The sequence below is a fragment of the Protopterus annectens genome, chromosome 11.part0 (genome assembly GCF_019279795.1).
Source record: "Protopterus annectens isolate FY-2018-M chromosome 11.part0, PAN1.0, whole genome shotgun sequence".
NCBI classification, from domain to species: Eukaryota; Metazoa; Chordata; order Ceratodontiformes; family Protopteridae; genus Protopterus; species Protopterus annectens.
The window spans coordinates 1,374,060,360-1,374,088,350 of NC_056745.1; the positions used below are offsets into that span (position 1 = coordinate 1,374,060,360).

At 37.3% G+C, this 27,991-nt stretch overlaps 1 protein-coding gene across 1 annotated transcript in view; it reads left to right on the forward strand.

Annotated features, from left to right (window-relative positions):
- Window positions 1-27,991, forward strand: part of LOC122815075 — a 3,014,144-nt gene that overhangs the window by 334,479 nt on the left and 2,651,674 nt on the right. The window contains exons 14-16 of the mRNA XM_044087319.1: window positions 10,499-10,618; window positions 16,499-16,657; window positions 22,585-22,713. Of these exons, the coding sequence (XP_043943254.1) occupies window positions 10,499-10,618; window positions 16,499-16,657; window positions 22,585-22,713 (408 nt within the window). The remainder of the gene's footprint in view (window positions 1-10,498; window positions 10,619-16,498; window positions 16,658-22,584; window positions 22,714-27,991) is intronic.

Consider the following 27,991-nt stretch of genomic DNA (forward strand, 5'->3'; position numbering starts at 1 on the left):
CCATGTTGTGACCCAGGAACAATTTAAAATATGGATCATCTATCCTTCAGTGTTTGATGATATGGCCACTTTTCACTGTATAGCAGGTGGTGCAGTCATCCTTCCATCTTCTCTTGGAGTTATAGTTGTCTATCTGCCTATGGTTGGCAGGTAGCCACCTGTACATTTCTAAAGTGGTTAGTCATTTGATGGTCTGGAATTAATAATGTCTTCTTTCCTGGGTCCTGGTTATTTCAATTAATCTCATTATGTTTTGACTTACTTTTTGTTTACTTTTTAGCAATCAGTTTTGTGGTAGTCCTGGCAGCTGTATGTGTTTGAAATATTTTGCCATGTTATTTTGAGAGCACTGAAAACTTATAGAATTTGATTGGGGTACATCTTGGGGTATTTATCCCTTCCTGCATAGTATAAAAGCTTAATATGTTTGAGTGTCAGTATCTGAGGGTCTATGTATGTATAAGTTTTATATTTCACAGTGTCAGTATCAGTTGTGGAGAATTCAGTCCAGCACTGGAGAACTTCCCCAATTATTTCCTTTTTCTTGGTGAATAAGAGAGATCCAGTATGACAAAGAGAAGCACACATTAGGAGAAGATGGATACATTGACAGAAATGTATTGCTTGCTATGGTCAGAAATGCCATATTCTGAACCACTAATAGGAGGGATTATTGTTCCTACTTAAGCTCCCAATGGATTGTCCTCACAAATTCTTCTGAAGTAAGTTGTAGCCTCAGATATATCTGATAATGCGTCATAGAAATTGTGACGAGGTGTCATTGAGAAATTATATTCTGAAAGATGTGATAATGCAAGTTTGTAGTTCTAGGGAACTTTGGAAATACTAAGTCACCTGTGCGGCTGAAGGAAGCACTTGATATCGATAGTCAACTGAGGATGATGAGGAGTACTGCTATAAAATCCAGGAGGTGCTGCTGATTGTGACGAAGAAAACAGAACAGCTGCAAAATATACTGTAGCTGTTGATTTTAGCCATCGCTGTTCTTCTTATGCTGTTGCATTCAGTATTACTACTGAAACTTGTAGTTGTTCTTCTTATGCTGTTGCATTCAGTATTACTACTGAAACTTGTAGTTGGTCTTCTTATGCTGTTGCATTCAGTATTACTACTGAAACTTGTAGTTCTTCTTCTTATGCTGTTGCATTCAGTATTACTACCGAAACTTGTAGTTGTTCTTCTTATGCTGTTGCATTCGGTATTACTGCTGAAACTTGTAGTTGTTCTTCTTATGCTGTTGCATTCGGTATTACTACTGAAACTTGTAGTTCTTCTTATGCTGTTGCATTCAGTATTACTACTGAAACTTGTAGTTGTTCTTCTTATGCTGTTGCATTCAGTATTACTACTGAAACTTGTAGTTGTTCTTCTTATGCTGTTGCATTCAGTATTACTACTGAAACTTGTAGTTGGTCTTCTTATGCTGTTGCATTCAGTATTACTACTGAAACTTGTAGTTCTTCTTATGCTGTTGCATTCAGTATTACTACTGAAACTTGTAGTTGTTCTTCTTATGCTGTTGCATTCGGTATTACTACTGAAACTTGTAGTTGGTCTTCTTATGCTGTTGCATTCAGTATTACTACTGAAACTTGTAGTTGTTCTTCTTATGCTGTTGCATTCGGTATTACTACTGAAACTTGTAGTTCTTCTTCTTATGCTGTTGCATTCAGTATTACTACTGAAACTTGTAGTTGTTCTTCTTATGCTGTTGCATTCAGTATTACTACTGAAACTTGTAGTTGTTCTTCTTATGCTGTTGCATTCAGTATTACTACTGAAACTTGTAGTTCTTCTTCTTATGCTGTTGCATTCAGTATTACTACTGAAACTTGTAGTTGGTCTTCTTATGCTGTTGCATTCAGTATTACTACTGAAACTTGTAGTTGGTCTTCTTATGCTGTTGCATTCAGTATTACTACTGAAACTTGTAGTTGTTCTTCTTATGCTGTTGCATTCAGTATTACTACTGAAACTTGTAGTTCTTCTTATGCTGTTGCATTCAGTATTACTACTGAAACTTGTAGTTCTTCTTCTTATGCTGTTGCATTCAGTATTACTACTGAAACTTGTAGTTGTTCTTCTTATGCTGTTGCATTCAGTATTACTACTGAAACTTGTAGTTGGTCTTCTTATGCTGTTGCATTCAGTATTACTACTGAAACTTGTAGTTCTTCTTATGCTGTTGCATTCAGTATTACTACTGAAACTTGTAGTTGTTCTTCTTATGCTGTTGCATTCAGTATTACTACTGAAACTTGTAGTTGTTCTTCTTATGCTGTTGCATTCAGTATTACTACTGAAACTTGTAGTTGTTCTTCTTATGCTGTTGCATTCAGTATTACTACTGAAACTTGTAGTTCTTCTTATGCTGTTGCATTCAGTATTACTACTGAAACTTGTAGTTCTTCTTCTTATGCTGTTGCATTCAGTATTACTACTGAAACTTGTAGTTGTTCTTCTTATGCTGTTGCATTCGGTATTACTACTGAAACTTGTAGTTGTTCTTCTTAGGCTGATGTGGTTGCAGAGCTTGTGGTCTCAGAGAAGAATTGAGAGAACTCCATTTTATGGGACAAGGGAAGGCACCTGTTTGGTACTTTGTTTTGCACCGACTTATCAAACTTGTTAATATATTTGTAATGGAAGTTCAAACTGTTATTCTTTCTGATAAAGAACCTTTTTTGATGTGTTAGTTTTGGGACTGTGACTGCTATAAACTAAATATTGGAACTGCATGCCGAAAGAACTTTGCACAATAGCATGACTTCAAGATAATAAGCAAACTTCATTGAAATGCAAAAGAGCTATTCTCCATTTTAGGAATGATACCCCTGCTAAGAATACCTATGCATGATTTCAAGGACTTCTGTGATTCTGTGCCATATGTTATGAAGACATTGGAATCTACAGGGTTGTAAATGGTTGTTGAGAGGCGGTCTGCTCATTTTAAAGTCCATAATAATATTGTAATTTATACTCCCAACATTATTTATATAAATAATGTCAGGGCAGACTTTTATGGCGTTTAGCCACAGAATGTATCTCTGAGTTGCTGAGGGTCACTTGGTTAATTCCTACCCTGTACAGTGGTGTAAAGTGTGTTGGAAATGGGAGCACAGTAAACTGGACCATGTGTTGACCTGCATTAAGTGCAGTCAAGAGAGTGATTTTTCATAGGACACCCTCTAAGTGAAAAGTAGTACAGTGGATATGGTTCCAAAAAGTTCTAGAGATGATTTGTCCCATATTGGTGATGATCCTCAGAAGGATACTAAAAGATAAGATGAAGATGGGAGCTGTACATTGAAACACATGAAACACATTGGAAAATGATGGTCATGAATCTGAGGCTGATGTATCAGCTGATAATGAGACTGCATAAATAATTGGAAATGTAGCTCAGAAGCAGAGAAAATAAAAGGAAAATAACTTTAACATTAAATATGTCAATAATGTGTTCTCCCAAACTCTTAATTTTGAATGTTAATAGTATAAAATCTGAGTTAAGGAGATTTTTAGAAAAGCTTATGGTGAAATGCCAATACATAATTTGTATCCAGGATTGTAGATTTCTGAAGGAATCAGATAGGAATATATCTGAGTTTTAGTAAGGAAGAAGCCTGGTGATCTAGAAATTTAGTGCCAGAAATGTGCTGTTGTTTGTGTGCTATTTGAAAAATCTAAGTGTATACATAGTTTGGATCATCTTATAGTTAAGGTGAGAAGGACAAGTGGTATAGATTACATGGAATTAATACACATTTATGGTTATTTGTGATACAAGCACTAATAATTTGAGTGAACCATCTTGTTTAAAGATGGCAAATATTACTATTGCTGGGGTTGGGATTGATATGACATAATTACTTCAGAAAAAATGAGTGATGTGGTTTGCATGGCGGGTTGAAGGTTTGTTTAATCTTGAAATGTTCAATTTCAAGTTAATATATATCACATTTTATAAAATGAGCTCTGGATGGGATCACATCAGCGTGTTTTTGTTACTGTTTCCTCTTATCATCAAATGATCTGAGTTGCTTGACATGAGCATAATTGCTTTAGGAGCGAGATAATGTTTGAAACTTACAAAGGATGATTTTTGGGGAATGACACCATGTAAGATTCACTTGCAAGTGTCATATGATTATTTACTGAAAAGTGACCTCTATCTAGAGTGGCTTTCCTGGTGAAAGTCATTCAAGCCCAAGCTAATAATGGATTATGAGTGATGAGTTAAGTTACACATTATGCAAGAGGAGATCTTATAGAAGTTTGTTATCCATGAAATGTCAACCACTTAAAAGAGAATGAAAAAAGCTCCTGCCTGCTGAAGAAATTTTAAGGTATTATCTCTTCTACTTGGAAGACAATTAGTTAAGTTGGACTTCAAATGACTGGTTTGAATATGCCCTTGAATTATGGGGTGGTTCTTAAAAAAAGAAGATAAGTTAGAGGATGTAGATTCCTAACTGGAACAGATATTTTGGGGCATGGGTAGTGATCTTACAAGGAGAGAGAGATTTTCAGATGTGTGTACAGATGAAGCTGCTCTTTGGACAGAAATGTTCAATAGATGAATTAAAGGTAATGCTGAAGAAGGTTAGGACAGAGATCCCCCTGCCCCTGGGCTGGTGGTGTTGGCTATGTTTTTTATGACCCTTTGGATGAGAATCAGTTATATAGTGCTTTAAACACTTTTAGCGAATGCCTTTGATAGCCCCAGTGATCTGGTATTTAGTCGTGTTAAAATCTTATGGAAAAAGAGTATAAAGAGGACATGCAAAATTAGAGCCCTGAGTCACTTTTAAACATTGGATATTACTTCCTAATGAATGTGATACAACAAAGCAGTGGGAGTGCAGTAACTGATAATCTTGAGGAAGATGTTTTGGGTGTATTAAGATGCTATTTTTTTTCTTACTTTTTTTTCAACGGAGGTAGCTTGATATATTTACCATCAAAAGTACAGGTCAGTTAATTTACTGCGATATCATTAAGGTCTGCAACACCGTTGACTTTGATAGACCCTGAGAAGATATGTGGAAGAGGGAATTAGTGGTCAACTTCTATCTAGTGCTGTTAGTACTTATGTTGAATATGGGTAGATGGGGCAAACAGGTAATTTGCATAATGGTGTGTGATAAGTATGCCCACTGACTCCACGTTTGCTTACTTTGGAGATTAAACAGTACTTTGCACTCTAAAGTCTGCTTCTAATATGTTGAGTTGAGGAATTATGAAGGGGATTTATCTTCATGTCGTCATTTGTTCTGCAGAAGATGCAATAGTCCTTCTTAAAGATGTGCATTGTATATGATATGTGCAGTAAATGTGATAACAAAATTTATATCAGACTTTAAGTCTTAAGGGGTTGGATTTAAATATGGACAAATCGTACAAGAGGGAGAATCTGCTTCTCATATTAAGATGATTCTGGGAATGACTTGCAAGTGTTTAGCAATTAAAGATGCAGAATGTGATGCTGCAGCTAAGTGTATGGAAAGAGTGAGTCTTGTAAGTAAGAGTTTTAGGATATCCTTTCAAAAGGCATGTCAGTTGCTCAATAGGGTTTCCTCTCAGAAACTACATTGGTGGAGTATATGATCTTACTGAAATCTTCAAACTACCTTGCTTTGCACATGCGGGTGCAGGCTGAAGCATTTGAAGACGGGCATAATTTATTAAAAAAAAAAAAAAAAAAAATCACATGGTTGATTGTGCTCAGTAAACACATTTTGCCTCACTGCATCTTTTTGGTATTTCAGATATTCTTTGCAGTAGGAAGGAGGCCTTGCCTGTTAATTTGTTGAAAGGAGGTTTATTGGATATCACATTTCTATAATGTGTAATGATGAATAGAAAATGGATTTGGGAAGAATGTTTCTTTTGGGTAGCTTTTTAGAAAATTAAAGGGTTGGAATACTCAGTTAGATTCTCTGCAGGAAAGCATGAACAGTTGCTACATTAGAAATTTACAGGAATGTTGTCATTCTGACTAGACTGTTTTGCCTCCTTTGTAGCTAACTATGCTCAGGGAGACTGATTTAAGATTCTTAACAAATAAAATTGCATTTTTATGATATGAGATCCAAGAAGTATACTCTTAATTTTTAATTGTACTTCACAATCATTACCATGATTTTATTGTAATTGTTAGGACACCTAAAGAAGTACAAAATTAAAAGGATTCTATGTATGGAACAATCAATAAAGCAAAGTGACAGTACTCTAAGTAATAAATATTAGGAGAAGTGCAAGCTGTGGTGAATAAACACCCTGGCCTCAAATGCTTGACTCCATGAAAATCTAATGTATTTTTAATATTCAGACAGTCCAAATTCATAGTTTTCTGGAATTTTCCCCTGGAAAATTGATGACCCTTACTATGATTAGGGAAAGGATTTGAAACTTAGTGAGAGGTTACAGGGGCACAATGTTTTTGGAGGCTAAGATGAAATACGTTACTTCAGATAAACATATTTACAAAAGGAACATAATTTAGCACAGTTCCTGAAACACTTATTTTTAACACTTAAATGTATTCAGGATTTTTAGGATTTGTTAAACGATAGGTTTAGTTGCACTCCACTCAAACAGCTGAGTTCAGAAGTGACTTTTATGGTCTTATAAGGTCACTTATTTTCAGATTGGGATGCTTTTGTTAATAGCATTATTATGAGGTCAATCTGGAAAACTTGGGGTAGGGAATGTGGATTTATTTTGCATAAAAGGGATTGCACCGTTGTATAGATTGTGACTGAAGCCAAACATATTTATCTGTTGAACATCTGCTTATATCTTTTCCTATGTTTCTATGATTTAGTGACTATTTTGTTGATAGTTATGTTTAGATTATGTTGCATTTTTCTTTTTTTTTTCCACACTTCCCAATGTTACTGTTTGGATTTGTCATTGAAGGCATTTTTACTGAATATTAATAAATCACCCCTACTATGTATTTCAGTAAATTGCATGGGATTTTTTGCATTCACCTGATTTAATACCAGCTTATGCAGACAGGCCTCAGTTTAATGTTTCATCTGAAGGATGGCAACCTAGGAGTATAGCAAATGTCTAATGGTGCACTGCAGTGCCAGTGCTGGAACATGAATCTAAACACCCTGTGTCGGAATACAAGCCATAGTCTTAATTTCTTGCAATAAAAATTCCATATTCACTTCTAATTGTTAGAACTATTCTCTACCAAATAAAGGTATACATGTTTGACCACAGATATATACATATACAGTTAGCATTTGCTTTCTCTTGAAATTTATATTTTTTCTAAGTCCACCTGAACATGCTGCTTCCTTTGTCAGATTTTTTGGCGTCCTTGTCTATCACCCATGCCATTTTATTCCAGAGTCCCGGTAAATTATATGCTGTAATCTCTAATGTCATGTTGCTGCCCGAGTGAGGTCTTCAGAGCTCCCTTCATTCTGTTATATTGGCAAGGGAGCAAATGTCTGCTTCTATCAGTCCAAGTGATGTAAGTTTGAAAACACACCAAAACTTTCAGTGAGGAATAAATCATACAATCTCTGTTATGACTGCTTTTGTCTTGGAAAGTTAAAGGACTTTTTCAGACAAATACAAATGTGAATAACACACCTTAAAAACAACTGTCATGCAAACAATTACAAATATCAAAACAATGAATGAATAAATTTAACATGACATTACATTACTGTAATAAATGGCAATATATATATATATATATATATATATATATATATATATATATATATATATACAAAACCCAAGATAATAAAATTCAAGCTGTTATAATTCTAAGGTAATGTTTTATAGGACACCTCTTCAAAACAGTTTTAAAATCAACATAATTATTCAACCCTGGTTAGCAACAAGAATTTCATAAAACTTGCTAAGTATACTGTTTTTAGTCTACTCTGTTGTCAGCATCTTCTTAAGCAAATCACCTGACCACAATATGAAGTATAAAACAAAAAATGTGTAAAATTGATACAACTTCATGAATGCTTACAATGCATTCATTTTGTTTTTTGTATAAGTTGCATAATTATCCTCACTTAGCCTCAAATTAGAAGACCTGTAAGTGCAGTTTAGATAAACCGTATGGCAGGATGTACAACCCGCTTCATACACAATATGTTTGGGAGAAAAGTTGAAGCAATCAGAAGACTTGTAGCTCTGTTTCCTGTTCCCATAATGACAAGAATGGCCCTGACTATGGCTGATGTGATCCAAATTCTTTTACTTGCTTATCTGCCTGAAGTGCTACAGAGGAGGACTGGAATGCTCATCTGTGGGACGACAAAAGAGGGGTACATACAGAGGTGTAGCTAGCTATTCTTGTACCAAGTGCTGAACCCCAATCCTCTGCCCCCTCAACTATAAGTTAAGAGCAAAAGCAAAAAAAAAAAAAAAATCTGGTCTCCTTTTAAACTGCAGCAAACTGATTGCTACATTTGTTACAAGAAGCTGCTAAAGTTTATGCCGCATGCAGAGCGCTAAAGTGCTTCAGTTCTGACTGCAAATGCAGTACTGGCATTCAATTCCACTATTACACCGAGGACTGATTGGGGTCTGCCAATCAACCCCTGTGGTGTTACTAGATGCATGATGCAGTGGTGAGGAAATTCAAAATAATGGAGGAAATGCTCTGTGGCAGCAGTCTGATGCTGTTCCTGGATATCTTAGTCTTCTCACTGGTCCCAGCTCTTATCCAAGTAAGTGCAAGAGAGTAAGGATGGATAAGTAGGCCTTGTGATCAATGAAAGGCACTGCCATCAGCTGATGGTCAGGTGTGTGGGTGAAAAAAAGAGAAAAAATCCCTTACAAGGATGTTTCAAAAATCCATATTATTAAAAGCTACTTCTGGCATTTTATTGGCTAAAATAAATGGTTTACAAACAATGTTCTTAAAAGAAACAACTTTACTTCCTACCACATTTAAAAACTATGCAGAGTCTTGTAAAATTTACACTGCTAGCACATTGATTTCACTTTTAAATGTGACATATTCAGCTGTCAAATAACTAATTCTGTTCATTTGCACTTTTATAGCTTTTACTCCTAATTTCAAGTACATTTTGCCGGCCAGTTCCTTCTCTATTAATAGTTGCTTAAAATGATTCCCTGGCTACTTGTTTGCTAATTGTCAGATGTAACACAAATAAATAAATAAACACTATATTGGTATGAAAATCAGATATCAAAAATGAGAGAGAATTATTCAGTCGGATCTTAGTGGTAATATACAATTAAGAGCTGTATTTGTTATACAAAATAAATAAAATAATAAAATCAGTATCACAATGCCTGAGTGAATAAAGAAAAAATATCTGAAAAGCAATAAAAATACTTCACATATTTAAATAATGCATACAGATAAATAACCAACTCTTCCAGTTCTGTTGGAGTCATAGGAGCTTGAGATTGATGGAATGATTAAAAAAAAGAATATTATGTAAATCAAAATAAATGGTGGTGCTGCGGTAGCTTTGTCGCCTCACAGTAAGACGTTGTCCTGTTCGATTCTCAGCTAAAGCGCCTTCTCTGTGGAGACATGCATGAATGGGAGAACCTTAGTTGAAGGTTGTACGTCAGGGCTGGCAACTCGGTATGTAAAAATCTGCTGCCAATTATTAATGGACCGGAGTTCCGCTGTGGCGACCCCTAACCGGGAAAAGCCGAAAGATACAACAACATGTAAATAAAGATAGCTAGAAATTAAATTAATGTCTAAGTGACATTTCAGTTTTAATCTTTCAGACCTGAGTTATGTGGTATGACAGTGTGTAAATAGTTTCACAGGAGCAATCTTTAAAAGCCTTAACTGCCACAACCAAAGCATTGTAACCCAAAAGAAAAGTATGAATGTCTCTTGTCATTGATCTTTAATTTATTTATTTAAATTTGCTTTCCAGAGCAGAATGCAGATTCATGTGGGCTGTTTTCAGACTGTCTGATAAGTACAAAACATTTAAATACTGTTTTGGCATGCATTGTATATACTGTATATACTGTATATATACTGTATATAGTTTTAGGAAAGGCTGTTTTAAAGTTTGAATTTCACTACTAACATTTGTTTTGGAATAGCAATATAAATGTTTAAAAAAAACCACATTTGAACATTTGAATACATAGAGGTAATACAATGCATACAATGGAGAGAAAAATAACTCAACAGCTGGCTGTTGTAAAGAGAGATTATACAATTTATGCAAAGAATAAATAAAAGTTTTGTAAAGGTGTTGTAATGTCATGTTTTAATTTCTTCTAAGATGGCTGCTGTTACTCTGTTGTCATATGACTGCTAAGTCACATGGATTTTACCTTGCTCTTCTGATTTTCCTGCTTCATGAGCCTTGGGTTACCATCAAAAATAATATTAAGTGACTCGTCTGACCATATTGAGTTACTGAATCTTCAGTAATAAACCTTAACATTTTCATTGACAGCTGAGCCATATGATTTTTGTTTTCAGTTCCACTTGGCAATGTGTCTAACTACAGGGTGACTGGATATACAAACACATCTATTTCACTAGCGTGGAACGTCACAGAAGGAGCAACGGAATACCGGTTGTCATGGAGGCCTTCATCCAGTAAGCACAGTATTATTTTTCTGATATTTCTTTATCTTAGTAGTGGGTAGAAACAAGCGTCTTGTCTCTGTTCAGAGAGAACAGCATTTCTTATTTCTGCAGAGATAATTACTTTCAGTTTCCCAGGAAATATGCAGTTCTACAATACAAATGGAAACATGATCAAAACAGTTACTTTGCACTTTATGGTGCACGACAGGTGGCAGGTAAGCAGAATACGGTATGACCATAAATACTGCAGTTATATGAACATTCTTGTCAATAATGTAAAAATATCTAGTTTATGCACCTTTTGGGTTATTTCTTGTCTCAGCAGTTTCACTCATTGGAATAAAGATTCCAACTAGTATGCTTGTTGCTATCATGGTGTAATAGCTAAAGAATCCAATGTATGTTGGATAGTTGTCTAGAAGCTATCATATTAATTTATATTATCTATGTCTAATGGGCAAGAACTTATCACCAGAACATTAAGTTTTGCATGGCATTCTGACATACAGTGAGATTCAAGGAAATATTATTGAGCAGAAAAGAAAGTGAGGCTTGTGACTGGAAATGTCTTCCTGAAAATGAAGTATAATAACAATTTGTGTAATCAACAATGGATGAAAACACATACAGAGGTTTACAGGGAATGGGCAGACAGAGAGTGGAAAAGCTTTTATACATGTAGAGCTCATGGCTTATTTATTAAATGATGGACAGGTTAATAGGGTTATATAGCCTTTAACTGCCATAAAATATATGCTCTTCTGTTACATCATATCTTTTTTCTCCACATGTCCTTCCAACTCATTCTCCAGCTACCCAGCTCTAGACCTATTTCTTTTCCTTCAAAATGAAAGGCAGGCCCATTTTTTTTCCTGGAATGAGGCAAGACTCCATCAACTCATTCATTTCCTGATTGGAGTAAGAGCCCATTTATTAACCATATAAGTGAGGGATGGGTACTAAGAGAGGGCCATCAGATGCTCCGAGGTGCCCTATTTCCCTTCCCATTGTTATAGCTACAAAGAAGTACACATGCTTCCACACACGTAGAGTCCTTTGACTTCTGTAACATGGCATCACCCTAGTTCTTACTTCCCTGCTTCATATGTCCTTCACTCCTGGAGATGTCAACATTGCAACAGACCCCACCAAATACTTCCCACCCAGGACTGGTGAACCAATGTCAGGAATTCACTCCCTGTCCTCCATAATGCAAGTAGCTAGTTGAACAAGAAACTTCTTAGGTGCAGGCAGGGTTTTATCTCTGTAGCCAAAAATCCAGTTTGATTTCATCATATATTTTGAATATCTATCTGCCTCTTGAAGTGAATCATTTAGTAGACAAATAATAAGTAAGAATTGCTTTCCAGATTACAGATATGATAGGGAAATTTTGGGCTGAACATAGGCAGGCTTGACTTGCCAAAGAGGCCCAATTTACATTAGGTTGGGACATAGGATTTAAATCACATTTTGGGGAGATACTTGGGGTAACACTGGAGGTAACAGGGGTCTTACTTCAGTTTTTAATGAGGAATGGGATATATCCACCTAACAAAAAGAAAGAAAATATTCCAAAAATTTAACAGGGAACACAATGATGAAGTGTTACAACAGGTCAAAATTAAGTATTCAAAACACTACTGCACTAGAATCTAAGTGATTTAATTTTGTAATGCAAGAACATAATCCAAGGGGAGGGAGGGAAGGAAGGGTAACCATTTTGTTTAGGAGAGGGCTGGAACCAGTGATGGAGGATGTTAAAGGAAGTAGGAAGGGAAGACAGATAATCTAGTTGGGAAGAATCCATGGGAAAACATGAGAAAGAGGGGGATATTATGTCCCACTGAAATGATCCATGGTTCTTCTTTGAGCTCTTTTAAACAGACTATCGATGGAGTTTTAAACAGACTACGTCTGAAGAAGATTAGCTAGACGTCTGAAGGAGGTAAGGTTGCATGGACCACAACAACAATTCATCTTTTCAAAACTCAGAGGCAAGCAAGGTATTTGTCTTGACATGTTTTGGGGGGAATGACAGGATTTTAGGTTTAATAAAGTGGCAGAAGTAACGGATAAATGTATATGTGAGTTCACATCCCAGTTGAGATAAGCATTAATTATAATGGCAGCAGCAGAAGTAGGAAGGTGTGGAGATGGATAAAAAATGTAAATCAGGAACTCTTTAGAATGTGATGTGTTTGCCGGGTGTAGAACAAAATGTTACACAGAATAACTATAAGGAGAAAGAGGAAGTTGGAATTACATGGCCGTATGTGGAAAGACAGCCTTTTACCTTTTCTCTTTATCAGTAAAGGGGAAAATGGTTTTATTCAACCCCAAAACTCACTTTAAAAGGTATAGAGACTATTACAGTTCCATATTACATGTTCCCATGCAGGACTAACATCTGGAGATTGACAACTCCAGCAGCCTAGTTGCAACTCTGCAAAGAAATGGGCTATTTGATGAGGCTTCAAGAAGAGTCTAGGCAAGCACTTCCAGGTAAAATGTCCCATTTTAAAGAGGAGGTTAATGAATGTGAAATTCTCAATGTTCAAGATAACTCTTCATCAGAGAGTCGGATGTCCTTATCCTGTTAATATAATTGCCTAAATACTTCTTCAGCATTGTAAATTGAGTTAAGCAGTATTAAATACATTCGAGCTACACACACACACACACGCACACGCACACACCCGCACGCACGGACGCACGTACACACACACACACACACACACACACACACACACACACACACACACACACACACACACACACACACACACACACGCACACACAGGAAAACATATCCCATTCTGATTGCATAGTGAAAACCTGATAACGTGTAGAAGAGATGAATTCCAGTAAGCTACTTGCATTTAAAAGGGAGTACATCAGTGAAGAAAGCGGTAGATATACTGGATTTTTGAAGTAGCTCTACTTGTGTTTTAATGTTGAATTGGAATGTAAATGGGATGTTCCACTATTCTAAGTGAAGGAAGAAAGGACAAATTGTATTGAATCTTGCGAGAGAGGTAAAAGGGGACAGAAGCAAAAACAAGATTTTAGAGGGGTCAGTATTTTTAAATATATAATATACCATCCAAAGAAGATAAATTCAGATAGTTGCATGAGCCCAAATTACTCCTTTTCCTGTGATACTCCAAAGCTATGGCATATGGCAATACTGGCCACCTCTTAGATCTACCCTTATCAAAATACCCTTCAGGTCATGTTGATACAAACCAGTCAAAACCGTATTCTATTGCAACCATTCTGTATCCAATACATGTCATCAAAATAAATAAGTTAAACACCTGTACACTTACAGTTGCATGGAAGACACAGGCACAGCTGTTACATGGGGCCTTTGTCTCCCTCACCTCTTTACTTACATAAGTTAACTTCACAATCATACAACCATTGTGTCAAAAGAAAAACCCACATACAGTAAATCACTACTAGTGACAATATAAACATGGTAACCATTTGAAATGTCAGGATTTGCTGCAGTGAGTTCCAAAAACAGAGACTGAATAGCTGAAAGATTGGACTTGCATGTAATAAGTTTGAGATGCCATTTCTGAGAATATTCCCTTTTCTCCAAGGTAAGGGGTCTTGGACTTAATATATATATAGGTATATATAGGTTTGGGAGCTACAAAGAGGGCCTCAGTTCTTTTTTTTAACTTTTTGGCACTCAGCATTTCAATTTCACAACATTTCATTTGGAAGCCTATAAACACTGCACTTGCACTGATACCAGCCACAAGCAATACCAGCACAAATACCCCCCTTTTTATATATGCTTAATCTACCACCGCACAATTGCTTCATTAATGTGAAGAATAATTACTGCTGGTAGCCTAAATGAAGTTCTACTGGCAGTAATTAGAAATCTATACTTCCTACACAGGTAGTAGTTAAAACAAGGTTGATATATGTCACACAATAACTTAGTCACACTGTAGCACCTCAGAAAGGTGCTCATTTAACTGCATTCACCGCATACATGCATACATAATTACCTATACCCAAACTCTGTGTGTGTGTGTGTGTGTGTGTGTGTGTGTGTGTGTGTGTGTGTGTGTGTGTGTGTGTGTGTGTGTGTGTGTGTGTGTGTGTGTGTGTGTGTGTGTGTGTGTGTGTGTGTGTGTGTGTGTGTGTGTGTGTGTGTGTGTGTGTGTGTGTGTGTGTGTGTGTGTGTATGTGAATGGGAGCAGCACCTTTCATACATAAAACAGCTCACTGAAAGCTGACAGAGCCAGTTCAGCTGATCACCTTTGTCAATATGAGATTGCGGTAAACTGGTTATTGGGGAGTATGCCCTTTACCCCACTGTAGTGCGACCCTGTAATTGTATATAGAATTGTAAAAAACATTTTGTTCTTTTGTGTTTTGATCCTTTGTGGATAAGTGTTTAGTGTGTTTGATGTATAGGTGTTGGACATTGTTTGATTGACAGTTTGGTTTGTGGATGGAAGGTTATGCTTCCATGTATATACATTACAAATAACAGTAAGTCCACACCCTTAAATTGCTTTCAAGTGGAATGTGAATGATCACTGGCACTTAAGTAATCAGCAATACAATTTTCTGCATGAGCAAGCAAGTGCACATGCCACTGTATAGAAAAAAGTGATTTCTCTTGCACCCCCTTAAAACTGACATAAACTGTTCTGAGTTTAAAAAACCTTGAAGTAAGTTGAAATTAGTTTCACTGATTACTAGCTTGCTTAAGTGACTAATTTCATCTGTATATCAATTAAATGCAATTTGTGGACACAAATGTGAAATTGCAGAATGACACTCATCATTCACTGATTGGTCCGGTAACCTTTATTCACTGATCAAGTCTGGTTTTGTGTGTATACGCTTTGATTGATGATGTGTAGCCAGGTTATATGTATATTCATGATTGCAGCTTAGGTAAAATCATAAAATGGCATGCATTAAAAGAAAGTCACTCTTGCTAGATCACAAGGGGATGTGATTGGTATGAGAAGGAGTGATTGTACTATAAGCAAGGTACGTTGGAGAGTGTTTACTTTATAGGACATCCAAATGCTGCTGGTGTGAACTGCACATCCCTATGTCCTTAGCCAACTCCTGTGAATGAGTACCAAAGATAAACGTCTTAATTTCTAGCAAGAAAACTATGAATTCTCCTTTCCTATCAATTGTTTGTGTATGTTAGAATATTTCTTAATTCCAGAGATCCTTCTAGATACCCAGCCAGCATATTGTTAGCTGAAACAATAAATGTAAAATACAACATGGTGGCTTTTCTACTAAATATCAGTGTAACTCACAGTTGGCTTCAAGCAACAGTTCAATAAAAAAGTTCAAATGCAATGTTTAATGGTGTTAAAGTCTGCTTCAAAACTAATTTTTTTTTTCACAAAATTACTTGTTTTTTGACAGGTCACTTGATTTCATACCTCTCAACTGTCCAGATTTTCGCAGACTGTTCAGATTTTGCCTCACGTTTTTGTCTGTGCCTCCTAAAATATGTAGTTTTCTGTAAAATCACTGGGATGATCTGAAGATTGAAGTCACCAAGTAATGATATACATTTGAGTTTCAGACTTCAAATCATTCAGTGAATATATGTTAACACAAACCCTGTTACTCTTGCAAATTTCTAAATTCATAAAAGCAATATTTAAAATCTGTCCCTATTTTTGGTCCTTTCTCCCCCCATTTTATCAAGCTTTGTCCAGATTTCTTGCACTAAGAGGTTGAGAGGTATGCTTTGTTTGAGGTGACAAAGCAATGACTATCACTGTTTTGATGCTCTGCAGACTACAAGTGTTAGGATATATATATAATTTTTGATTGTTTGTCTAGAAAAATTGCCATAACTTCATTTTTTTACTAACTTAGGGCCTAGTGTGACAGAAATACTATATTTGGACCCAGAAACTAATTTCTACCTCCTTGAGAATTTGTTTCCTGGTACTCAGTACACAGTCACTATACATGCCCTGTATGGAAATTCTGAAGGACCTGCAGGAATTCTTACTCAGAGCACAGGTATTTTATGTTACTTTAAAGTCAGTGAAATATTATTAGTATTAAGGAGTAACTGTAAATGCTGAGTTTATTAAAGTGAGTGGTAGGTGTGGGGACTGTATCATTGAAATGTCTGAAATTAAACAAGGACAGCAACTGAGTGGAAATAAAACTAACCATTTGCATGGATTTATATTGTTACCTTGAGGTACTACTGGATTATTGTACTGGAGCAAAGACTACAAATGGACTCCTCTCTGTTAATATGTTTCAATCAGAGCTTTGCATGATATTCCCATGATAATGACAATACTGCTTAGCATTGCAGACTGAAATTCACAACACCGTTGACGTTAAAACTTGGTGTTCTTCCAAATGGAATTAATTATGGTTTGCACCAGCTGTATTATAAATTCTTCTAGTGTCTTTTTAGTATGTGTTGTCTATGGCTGTGAGGTGATTGTTTGTGTGTGTGAGTGTGTGTGTGTGTGTGTGTGTATATATATATATATATATATATATATATATATATATATATATATATATATATATATATATATATATATATATATATATATAGATCACTATCACTTCGCCAACAGTTCAAATCTCCAAAAACGATATGGCCGAGAGCATATCGCAGAAGATTTGAATTGCCGAAAAAGTGATAAAAACACAGAACAACTTACCTGTACATTTTTGCAGGGGGACAAGCCCCCCTGTGCCCCCCACACCTCCTACAACTTAAACATACCAACTGCTGGATCACACTACAGTGACGAAAATGGCAAATCCCGGGTTCTGCACTGTACGGCGATCCCAGTGCACAATTGTCGGCAATTCGAATCTTCTGTGATATGGTCTCAGCCATATTGTCTTGGGAAATTTGAACTTTCAACAATGTGATAGTGCGCTATATATATATATATATATATATATATATATATATATATATATGTGAGACAAGGAGCTTTGAGCAGCCATCTGTCCCTGGAGGAGTGGTTCCTGCCCAGAAGTTAATAGTTTATAAGCCATTTTGGGCTAATTTCTATCTCTTTCATTTCCCTGCTGTAAAAACCATGTTTGCATGGTTTTGCACATCCGGGCAATACCGGTTAGCTAGGGCTAAATTTATTCCGGATCCACCAAGTCTCCTCTTCAGTTTTTCCCTTGAAAGTAGTCCAACTCTCAAACAAAGCACTTAAAACGCATCCTACAGTCCAGCACTTGCTCAGACCTAATAGCAAGCACTAATATACCCCGACACTTGATTGCCCAGCAGGGCAAGGCTCATTATTCACCCCTCACCAACCAAGTGACTAAGCAGCTCACCCTACTACTATTCAGGCATGACCATAGGGCAATTTCAGGTATACTCTTCAGTCCAGCTGGTGAACCTGGGTATCCTGCCTCATGTACACAGACAACCCTCTCCTCCTACCACAAAACATTAACATATGCAAGAGATGCAATTATATAGCTAAACTGGAGACTAAGCTCTCTCCCCCCAAGACTGGAACAGGCAGTCATGAGGAGAAGGTTAACACTTGCACCACACCTCCAGCCTCACACAGACATACTAAACCAGCACTGGCAAAAAATACACATAAATACACAAAATCATACTCAGAGGCTCTAAATAAAAACCTGCAAAAGCATCACAGACCTCCAAAGCAGATACCCAAAAAACCTGCACCTCCCATCACAAACCAGACTACACATAAAACACAAAATCAGTGTGCCGTACAATCACAGCCCTTAAGGTGAAATAACATACCTAACACACTAGTAATAGGCGACTTTATAGTCAGGCACACTGACGTCCCACTCAGTAGGCTGGACAAGGAGAAGGTTACTGTTAGCTGCCTGAATCCGCCACATAACACAAGCACTCAGGTCACTCCAGAACAAGTACAAATATGACTCTGCCATTGTTTATGTTGGTGTGAATGACCTAAGACGTACCTCCCTGGACTACATGAAAACAGACATGGAAGAGCTCCCTGATCATGTAACCCAGGCGGGTATGACCCTGACCCTGAGTAGCATCCTGCCCTCACCAAGAATGATACCGCAGTATAATGAAAAAATTATCAATTTCAACAATTGGCTAAGCTTCTGGTGTCATTCAAAGGGGATCCCGTGTCTGTCAGCCTGGGACGACATGCTCGACAGGCCTCTTTGCTTGGCAAGAGACAGCTTGTGCCTGTCACCCCTAGGCTTTCGAATACTGGCCAAGGCTCTTGCTGCCCCCATAGTGCCTTTTTTAGGCAAGGCTCAAAAGTCAAACCCACCTCTGTAAACAGCACAAATGAAAAAATGAGGGTTATGCTACTCAATGCCAAGAGTTTAAATCTCAAAATGCATGCACTCAAAGCACTCCTCAGTATGGAGAACGTCGACATCTGTTCAGTAACTGAAACCTGGTTCAAGGCTATACAGAGCATCCCAGCACTACTGGGCTACAACTCATACCACACATTTCGGCCACAGAACATGGACTGAAACACAAAAGGAGGGGGTGTATCCATATTCATCAAGGATACCTACACCTTCAGGATAGTGGCGCAGTGTGATACCTCCAAGATCATCCATGTGCAACTTACATCAGGCAAATCTGCAATGCAAATTGTGGCCTGCTACAGATCACCCTTCATGACCCAGGACCACCACTCCACCTTAGAAAACATGAAGGTCCTACCGAACACCCTGATATTGGGCTATTTCAATTACCCTACTGTTAACTGAGAAAACCACTCAAGTACAAACTCCCAGGTCCAGCGGTTTCTGGAATTTATCAACTCAAATGCCCTGGATCAGCTGGTAAACTCCCCTACCAGAAGTGAAAACATATTGGACCTGGTCATCACCAATATGGGTGACAGGTTTTCCACACCAGAGGTCAACCTGTCACTGGTTAGATCAGACCATAAACTAATCACTCTGGATGTCCTCACCACACTACCACCTCCAACCAAGGAAACCACAGTGAAAAACTTTTCTATAGCAAACTTCACCTTACTTAAGACAGAGGTGGTAAGTTTTAGAGCCCCCACGCTAAAGGATAACAGTGTCCAAGATGCAGAAACCTTTACAAATGCACTCTATGAGCACCTACAAGGATGCATGGATCATGCCATCCCTAGCAAAACCAAGACTCACTCCCCTAAGAGAAGGAAACCAGTCTGGTGGACCCCTACCATAAACAGACTATACACTAGAAGGAGGAAACTAGTTCAGAAAAAAAGCAAATCCCAAGAAGGAAAGACATCCCTGATCAGTATCAGTAAGAAACTAAGGTCCCCTCATAAAATCCTCCAAGGCTAACTTCGAAAGAAAAATAGCCAAGGATTCAAAAGATAACCACACAGTCTTCTTTAGCTATGTCAAGAATCTAAGTGGCAGATATGCTCTGAGCTAGTGCAAAATAGCACAAAATATACTGAACCCACTGATATTGCCAACATCCTGGCAGATAGATTCAGTGCAAACTTCACCCCCCTCTCACCCCCAAAAGGGCCCACAACAATACCGGAAAAGTGTAGTGTCCTGGAAATCACAGATGCACAGGTGAGAACAGCCCTTTCAAAAGCGAAAAGCACAGCGTCAATGGGGCCAGATGGTGTCCCGGGCTGTGTCTTGCATGAACTACAGAATGAACTAATCCCCCACCTAAACACACTGTTCAACCTCAGCCTCTCCACAGGCTATGTGCCCCTAGAATGGCGCACAGCAACAGTTATTCTGCTCCACAAAGGAGGGGCCACAACTGACCCTGGTAACTATTGCCCCATAAGACTGTCTAGCCTGGTCTGTAAGGCTACGGAGCGCATCATCATGGAACTCATTAACAAAGACATTGGGAACCTCCAAACACTTGACCTGACCCAGTTCGGCTTTGTTAAGGACAGATCATGCCTACTAAACCTGGATGACTTCTTCGAGACACTCACCAAGGCCATAGATGAGGGGAAGGTAGTTCACACAGCCTACCTTGACCTCACCAAGGCTTTTGACACCATTCCCCACTCAGGAATTATAGAAAAACTCACCAGCCTGAACATAAATCCCTACGTCACGAGATGGGTTGCCAACTGGCATACAGACAGAACTCACACGGTAAGAATAGTGGGCTCCAGGTTCGACTCTAAACCAATCACAAGTGGTTTCCCACAAGGCTCGGTCCTGCGATCCCTACTGTTCAGCATATACTTCTCAGAAGTACAGGCAAACACAGGAGGACAATGGCTAACCAAGTTCGCCGATGACTGCAAACTGGGAGCCATAATTGACACGGACATTCTTCAAAAGGGCCTTACTGAGACTGACACCTGGCGTCAAAGTCATGGTCTCAAGCTAAATGTCAAAAAATGCATAGTCATCCTATTTGGGAAAAACAAAACACCCATAAATTACCACATAGGTGGCAGCCCCCTTAATACAGAAGAGGTAATACGAGATCTGGGGACCCAGGTAGATAGTAATCTCTCCTTTGACAATCATATTGCCAAACTAGTCAGGAAATCCTTCTATGTAGCCCATTTAATTACTAAAGGGTTCGCATCTAGAAATAAAGAGGTTATAGTGCCCCTCTACTCATCATTATCAGACCCATCATAGAGTGCAATGCCCCGTTTGGGATGTACCTCACTAAACACTTCCAACAGCTGTAAAGTCCACAAAAGTACCTCGCCAAGAGGATTACTGGTCACAAACATTTGTCCTATGCAGCCTGATTGGAAAAACTCCAGCTGTACTCAGTGGCATATTGCTTACTCAGAGGTGATCTCTGCCTGAATTATAAAGCCATGTCCAACTCAGAATTGATGGGACATGCTCCACCTAAAGAAATCCAAGTCACTGTGAGCCACTCGCTCTAGTGAGCTAAACCTCGCCACAACAATAAATAGAACATGCTGGAGGGATAGATTCCTGTCACAGAGACTCCCCAAGCTTTGGAGCAAAATTCCTAACTACAATAGGCAGAGCCCCTCACTAACACTCTTCATGAGAAACCTTGACGAGTGGATGGGTAACAAAATACACCACTGGGATCACTTCATTGGCTCTTCTTGACAGAGGCTCAGTTAATTAATCAATGGGGTGGCGAAAGCTGACACACTCTGGCTAGGCTTATAAATGCCCTTGGGCAGATAGCCTAATACCTACCTATGAACCTATATATATATATATATATATATATATATATATATATATATATATATATATATATATATATATATATATATATATATATATATATATATATGTACTTAAATACATACATACATATATATGTTTGTGTGCATGTGTGCATGTATGTGTGTGATATCTGCGTTCCATTTGTTCTGTTGCACATTCATTTTGTCAGATCTATGTTGTATTGTAATAGATAAGTGGGTTTTCCATGTCTGTGTGCATGAGTGTGTGTGTATGTGTGTATGTGTGTGTGTGTGTGTGTGTGTGTGTGTGTGTGTGTGTGTGTGTGTGTGTGTGTGTGTGTGTATTGTTAAAATTCAAAACAACCATAGTAAAAAAAAATCATAAGTAGTCAGTTGTAGACAGTAAGTTACAAATTTTGTGCCTTTAATTGTAAGACACTATTAACAGAAATATATTCATTTAACCCTGGGGTCCGAGAGGCATTTAATAAGAACTGACAATGTAATTCACAGTACAGAACCTTTTCTACCAACCTCCACTTCTATGATAAACCCACCCTTTTTCCAAAATAAATGTCTCTTGGGGTGTTTTGTCCCTCTTTTTAATGCATAGGTGTTTTCCTAAACCCTAGTCTGAAATTTCCTAACTTAACATAAACTGAAAATAAGCAGCAGCTTTGGTACTGACAAAAGTAATTTAAGGTTTAGTAAATATCAAAACTAATATTACATATATCATTAAAAAGCTATGATAGTTTTTCATATTTGTTTTTTTATTGCTGTTTTTGCATATAGCATCTCACAGACCTATCCCAGCTGTAAAGGATGTGAAAGTTATAGATTCTGCAGTTCACAGCTTAAGAATCTCCTGGAAATCAGCTGTTGGTGCTACTGGATATAATATCTCTTGGGTTTTAGCCGATGGTAAGTTGTAACCTCATTTTATTATCTCTTCCTTTTTGCCAGCTTGTTTAATATTCAGGTTACTACCTCCTGGAATTTCCCAAGCAAGAGATGGCTCCCACTGTATTGTCTTTAGCTGAAGACAGAGAAAAAGTGATTGCATATAAAGGGGTAAGAGTTTTACCCACATCCTGGAACTCATAATTTTAAGCACAATAAGAAAAATATGATACATGCTTCTGAAATGGAAAGGTCTTGAAATGATTGATAATGTATAGAACAAGACAAATACTTTTCAGAAACTGAGGAAAAAAAACATTTAGAAATGAGTTAGGCATGTTCAATTTATATTGTGAATTATTATTTATAAGGACCGTGTCTTAACCACAAACACATTCAATTGCTTCCAAGATATATCTGCAGTGAGAATCCATTGTACTGTCACTTGGCGTACTTTTTATACTTTCACAAATTATTCCACCTTTGGCTTGGCCTCAAAATACTTCTGTTCATAGATTTGATTAAAACCTGTTGCCCTGACCATGTGTTTTATGAATATTTGGAACCTCTCTCTCAGATTTTAGACATAAGACATTCCTTTGAGAATCATTATTTCTTTCCTTGTACAACATCTTTCTGTACTCTCACATCTCCACATAAGATGCATCTGCTTTCCATCTCTTTCTCCTCCGTAGCACTTCCTTCTGGTTATGGCCCTCCGGCTGCATGTCTGAAAAAGGTAGGGGACATTCCTCGACGCTCTGGCCAAATTTCCCTCAGTAGTATAAATACCAACTCAAGTCTCTCCTGAAAAGAGGCCACTAACCTAATAGGACTAACCTGTTCAACAACTGATAAACATAAATAAAAGATATCAAGTCTTAAGTTAACTCACTTGCAGAGGCATGGACAATTTATTTATTTATTTAACTTTGTTTACTGGGAATGTCCTACTGGGATAAAACTCTTTTTCAGCCAAGGCCTGGAGAAAAAAGTTCTACATTTAATACCATTTTGGCATACATATAAAATTACATGATATCAGAAGGAATACAAAATATAGGTAAGTGAAAAAGCTCTTCAATAGTTTACATAAACATAATTTAGAAAAAAAGCATTTACATACGCAGCCTGCACAGGTATACATCAAATTGAATGTTCATAAGAAACAGACACAGGGTTGTGTGTAACAAAGGCACATAATATATTGCAAAAGAAACTATAATATTTTCTGTGATTTCTAGCAATTTAAATAATGAAAAAAAGAGGCAGCTTAACTATAGAAATATTAGAAAGGGGGGAAGGTGGTCGATAATAAAATAAAGTATGATGTATTAGTAGAGTAACTATGAAAGTATCTCTTAGTATCCATCTCTCATTTATATGGGGAGTAAATGGGTTATTACTCTAATCAGGAAAAGAATGGGTTGATGGAGTCTTGCCCCATTCCAGGAAAAAAAAGCGGGCCTGCCTTTCATTTTGAAGGAGAACAAATAGGTCTAGAGCTGGGTAGCTGCAGAATGAGTTTGCAGGACATGTGGAGAAAAAAGATATGATGTAACAGAAGAACTCAGAAATTTAAGACTGAGAAGTAAAGTAATTAGGAATTTGAGAATGGTTGGGGCTACATGGACTGTTATAAGAAGTATTAGTTTTGGATTGATGAAGAGAGATTGATGAAACTGGTGGGAGGGGGTTGGTGAGGGAGTGGTTGATTTAATTAGAGAGAAGAAAAGCCTGAGTCTTATTACTTAGACACGTACTTGAAGTAATTTATGTAAGCAAAGTTACTTCTTGTGGTTTAGTGAGTATCTTAATGGCCCAATGGAGAAAGGTCAAAGTGGAAAAAAAAACAAGTATTTGGAGGAATTGAAGAAGGTGTGGCCAGACAAATTATTCTAGCCAGGAGATGAGCAGTAGCAGAACCAATTTTTGCTTACGTATTGTTATAGTAGCAATTTGAAGGTATGTGTCTTGTCTATCTGCTTTATTTGCAGCAGGATAGAGGTCACGTTTTTAGTGACTTGGGAGGATAGAGCATCCCCACCTGAGCTGCTTATTTTGAACATAGAGAGGAGAAGTTTGTTACTTGACCCTAGTAGCTTAGAGTTGGAGTATGGTTGGAGTTTTTTTTTTTTTTCAATGATGGGAATTTTTCAGGGAAATTAATTAAGTTGTGTACTATCTTGAGTTGTGAGTATATAAAGCAATGCTGGAGTTTTAGTCAGTATAAATCTCTAAGGGTTATGCTGTGGTGTTTTTTAGTGGTATATTTGCTTAAAATTTGGCTATTTTATTGTAACATGCATCAAGCTTAGTTTTAAGGGTAATATTGAGATTTATAAAGATAGGGGATACATATAAACAGGATGGATGTAGGCAGGCAATGGATATAAGTTTTGTTGCAGACTCTGTGAGAAAACATTTTGCTATGTATAATGATGCTAGTTTTGGTCTTTTGGATGATCTGGAGCAGGTGAGCAAGTAGCTCATTTGTGGTATGCATTTAATTTTTGTGTTGTTAGATGACAGGATGTGAAATTTGTGTTTTTGTTCTTGAGCAAGAATTTTGTGGATAAGAAAGCTTGCTGAGTGATATCTTGCAGGCTATGTAGTGACTGTGCAGAACAGATGAGTGTTGCATCATATACATATTGAATAAGGGTTGCTTGTTGAGAAGCAATATGCAGCTTGTTGATAAATATGTTAAATAGTAGAGGACACGGTATTGAACTTGGAGAGTCCCCATTGTAACTTGGAGGAAGGTTGAGAGGTCTTGTTTCTACTTAACTGATTGCAGCATATTTGATAGATGGCTATGAAACCAGGTTAGAATTGATTTGTTTAGAGCAAAAGATCCTAGTTCACATACTAATTTCTGATGAGGTACAGTGTCAAAGGATTTTGACAGGTCAAGAAAAATAGATGAGACTAGGATCCCATTGTATCTGTGTCGATTAACGGTGTCTGTAAAGCTGAGGATGGCAGTTCTGGTGCTGTGATTTGGCCAGATTCAGTGTTAACTGTGAGAAAGTAAGCTGTGGTCATTGAGGAATTTGATTATTTAGGAGTGTATACATCTTTCCAGGGGGGTGATAGGATCGCTGTAGGCTGGTAATTATTCAGGTCTGTTAAGTTGCTTCTTTATGGAGGATTATAAATGATTTTTCCAGATTGTTAGAATATAGTTTTCATGTATGGATTTGTTGATTAGGATGGAGATAGGGAATGCTATGGACATGGCTACAAGTTTTAGGTATTCTATTGGAAGGTCATCATCTGTCAGGCTTGTCGGTTTTAATTTTAGTAACTATTTTTTATTGCTGCAGTAGGGACAGGTGTGGCCATGAATTGTTGTGCAGCTTTGTGGGTTTCTGGGATGTTAATTGGTAGGTTGGAGTTTTGTTTAGTGATGGCTAGGACTGTTAATGAATTAGTGGTTAAACTGAGAATAAATGATATCTGAATCCTTAATGAATGTTGAAGAGGGAGTGGAGGGTTGCCCCGGGTGTAACCAGAAAACAGTGGAGTTGTTCTCCTGTTTTGGAGGTTTAAAAAAAAAGTTTTTGTCATTGGTTATATGCAGCTTAGATAGGTTTCTTGGGGTTATATAGTCCTGTAAAGCTCTTTGATTTTTGGTTTTGGACCATTCTATCCAGGCATGGTCTTTGTTAGTTATTATTTATTTATTTAACATTTGTTGACTGGGAAAGTCCAACTAGGGTGGAACATATTTTCAGTGGAGGCCCAGGGAGACATGCTCCAGATGCATGTCTTTGGAATGTGGGAGTAAACCCATGTGAACACAAGGAGGACATGTAGACTCCACATAGAAGGCACCCCAGTCAAGAATCGAACCAGAGAACCACTTGCTGTGATGCAACAACATTAACCGCTTCATCACTGCACTGCCTTATATCTTTGGATTTGCATGTTAACCATGGGGCTGTGTTTGATATGACTCACATGGTCCTGATGGGTGTCTGTTCATTTTGTACTTTTAGAAATATCAGGTTAAAGTGGGTGACTGCTTCTTCTAGGAGTAGAGGTTTTAGTAGGTTCCAGTTGTATTGAGAGTGGATTGAAATACATTTTTCTATGCTGAATTGTTTTTCTATTGCAAATTGTCAACTACTTGTCTAGTAATATTTTGTCTCTGTCTTACTATGTAAGTTGGAAAGTGGTCACTAATAATGTTTGGCAGAGCATTGCTGGGGTTATGGCATCTGGTTTATTTGTAAGAATTCAGTCAAGTGTTGTTTCTCTGTTTGTGTTTTGTGTACTCAGGTGGTAGTGGTGGTGTTTATCAACTGTAAGAAGCCAAATAATTTTACGCTGGGCAAGGTTAGGTCATTTTGTTTCCAGTTAATGTTTGTATTTCCCTTTATTATGGTCTCCTAAGCTATTTTGCTGTTTATCCAGTATGGAATATCTTTGAAGGTGGGTGCATTATTACCAGAGGGATTGTAGAGTCCTGTAATACAAACGGATTTGTTCTTGTTGATTTTTGATGAAGTGGCTAGGTGGTTAAAGTATATGTGTGAGTTGTTTGGATTTCAGCATTTTGAAACTGTGGGAGTTTGTGAGGGTATTTAGTTATTTCTTTGGAATTTTTGAATATAACTTTGTCCACATTTGGTTGTCTATCAGATCTGATTATATTATATCCATGGGGGAGTATTTCATTATCACTTATTTCAGGTTTCAGCCAGGTTTCGGTTGCTACAATTTTGTCAGGGCTGTATTGCATTAAGCATGCATGAAGGTCTAGAGTTTTATTGCTTATTGATGGAAAAGGTGGAACCAAGCTTGGGATGAATATCATCACTGAGTTTAAGTTTGATGTTTGTTTTTATGCAATGGGTGGATTTATTTGGATTTGGTTTTGTTAATTAGTATTGAATGGGGTCTTTTATATTTTTTTATGTATTTGTGTGTACACAAGTGTAATGGTGAGTGTGAATAGAGTTGAGGTAATATGGGGGAAAGATGAGATTTGTTAAAGTATATGTGTGAGTTGTAAGCAGTTGGTGGGCTATGGGTATGTGTGTATAAAAGTTTCTGATGTGTGCAACTGAGATTCAAATATTCATTGTGAGTAGCTGTATATATATATATATATATCATTGATTGTAGATGGAAAAAGAAGATAGTCTAGATAAAAAAGGATGCAAGGTTTGTATTAGTAAGGGAGAGTGTGTGGAAGAAAGTATACTATGATAAGTGTGAAGAGCTTAGCACTGGGATGCAGAATGTTTGTGCTTAGTGACAGTTGCAGTGTGTAGTCAGTTAGAATTAT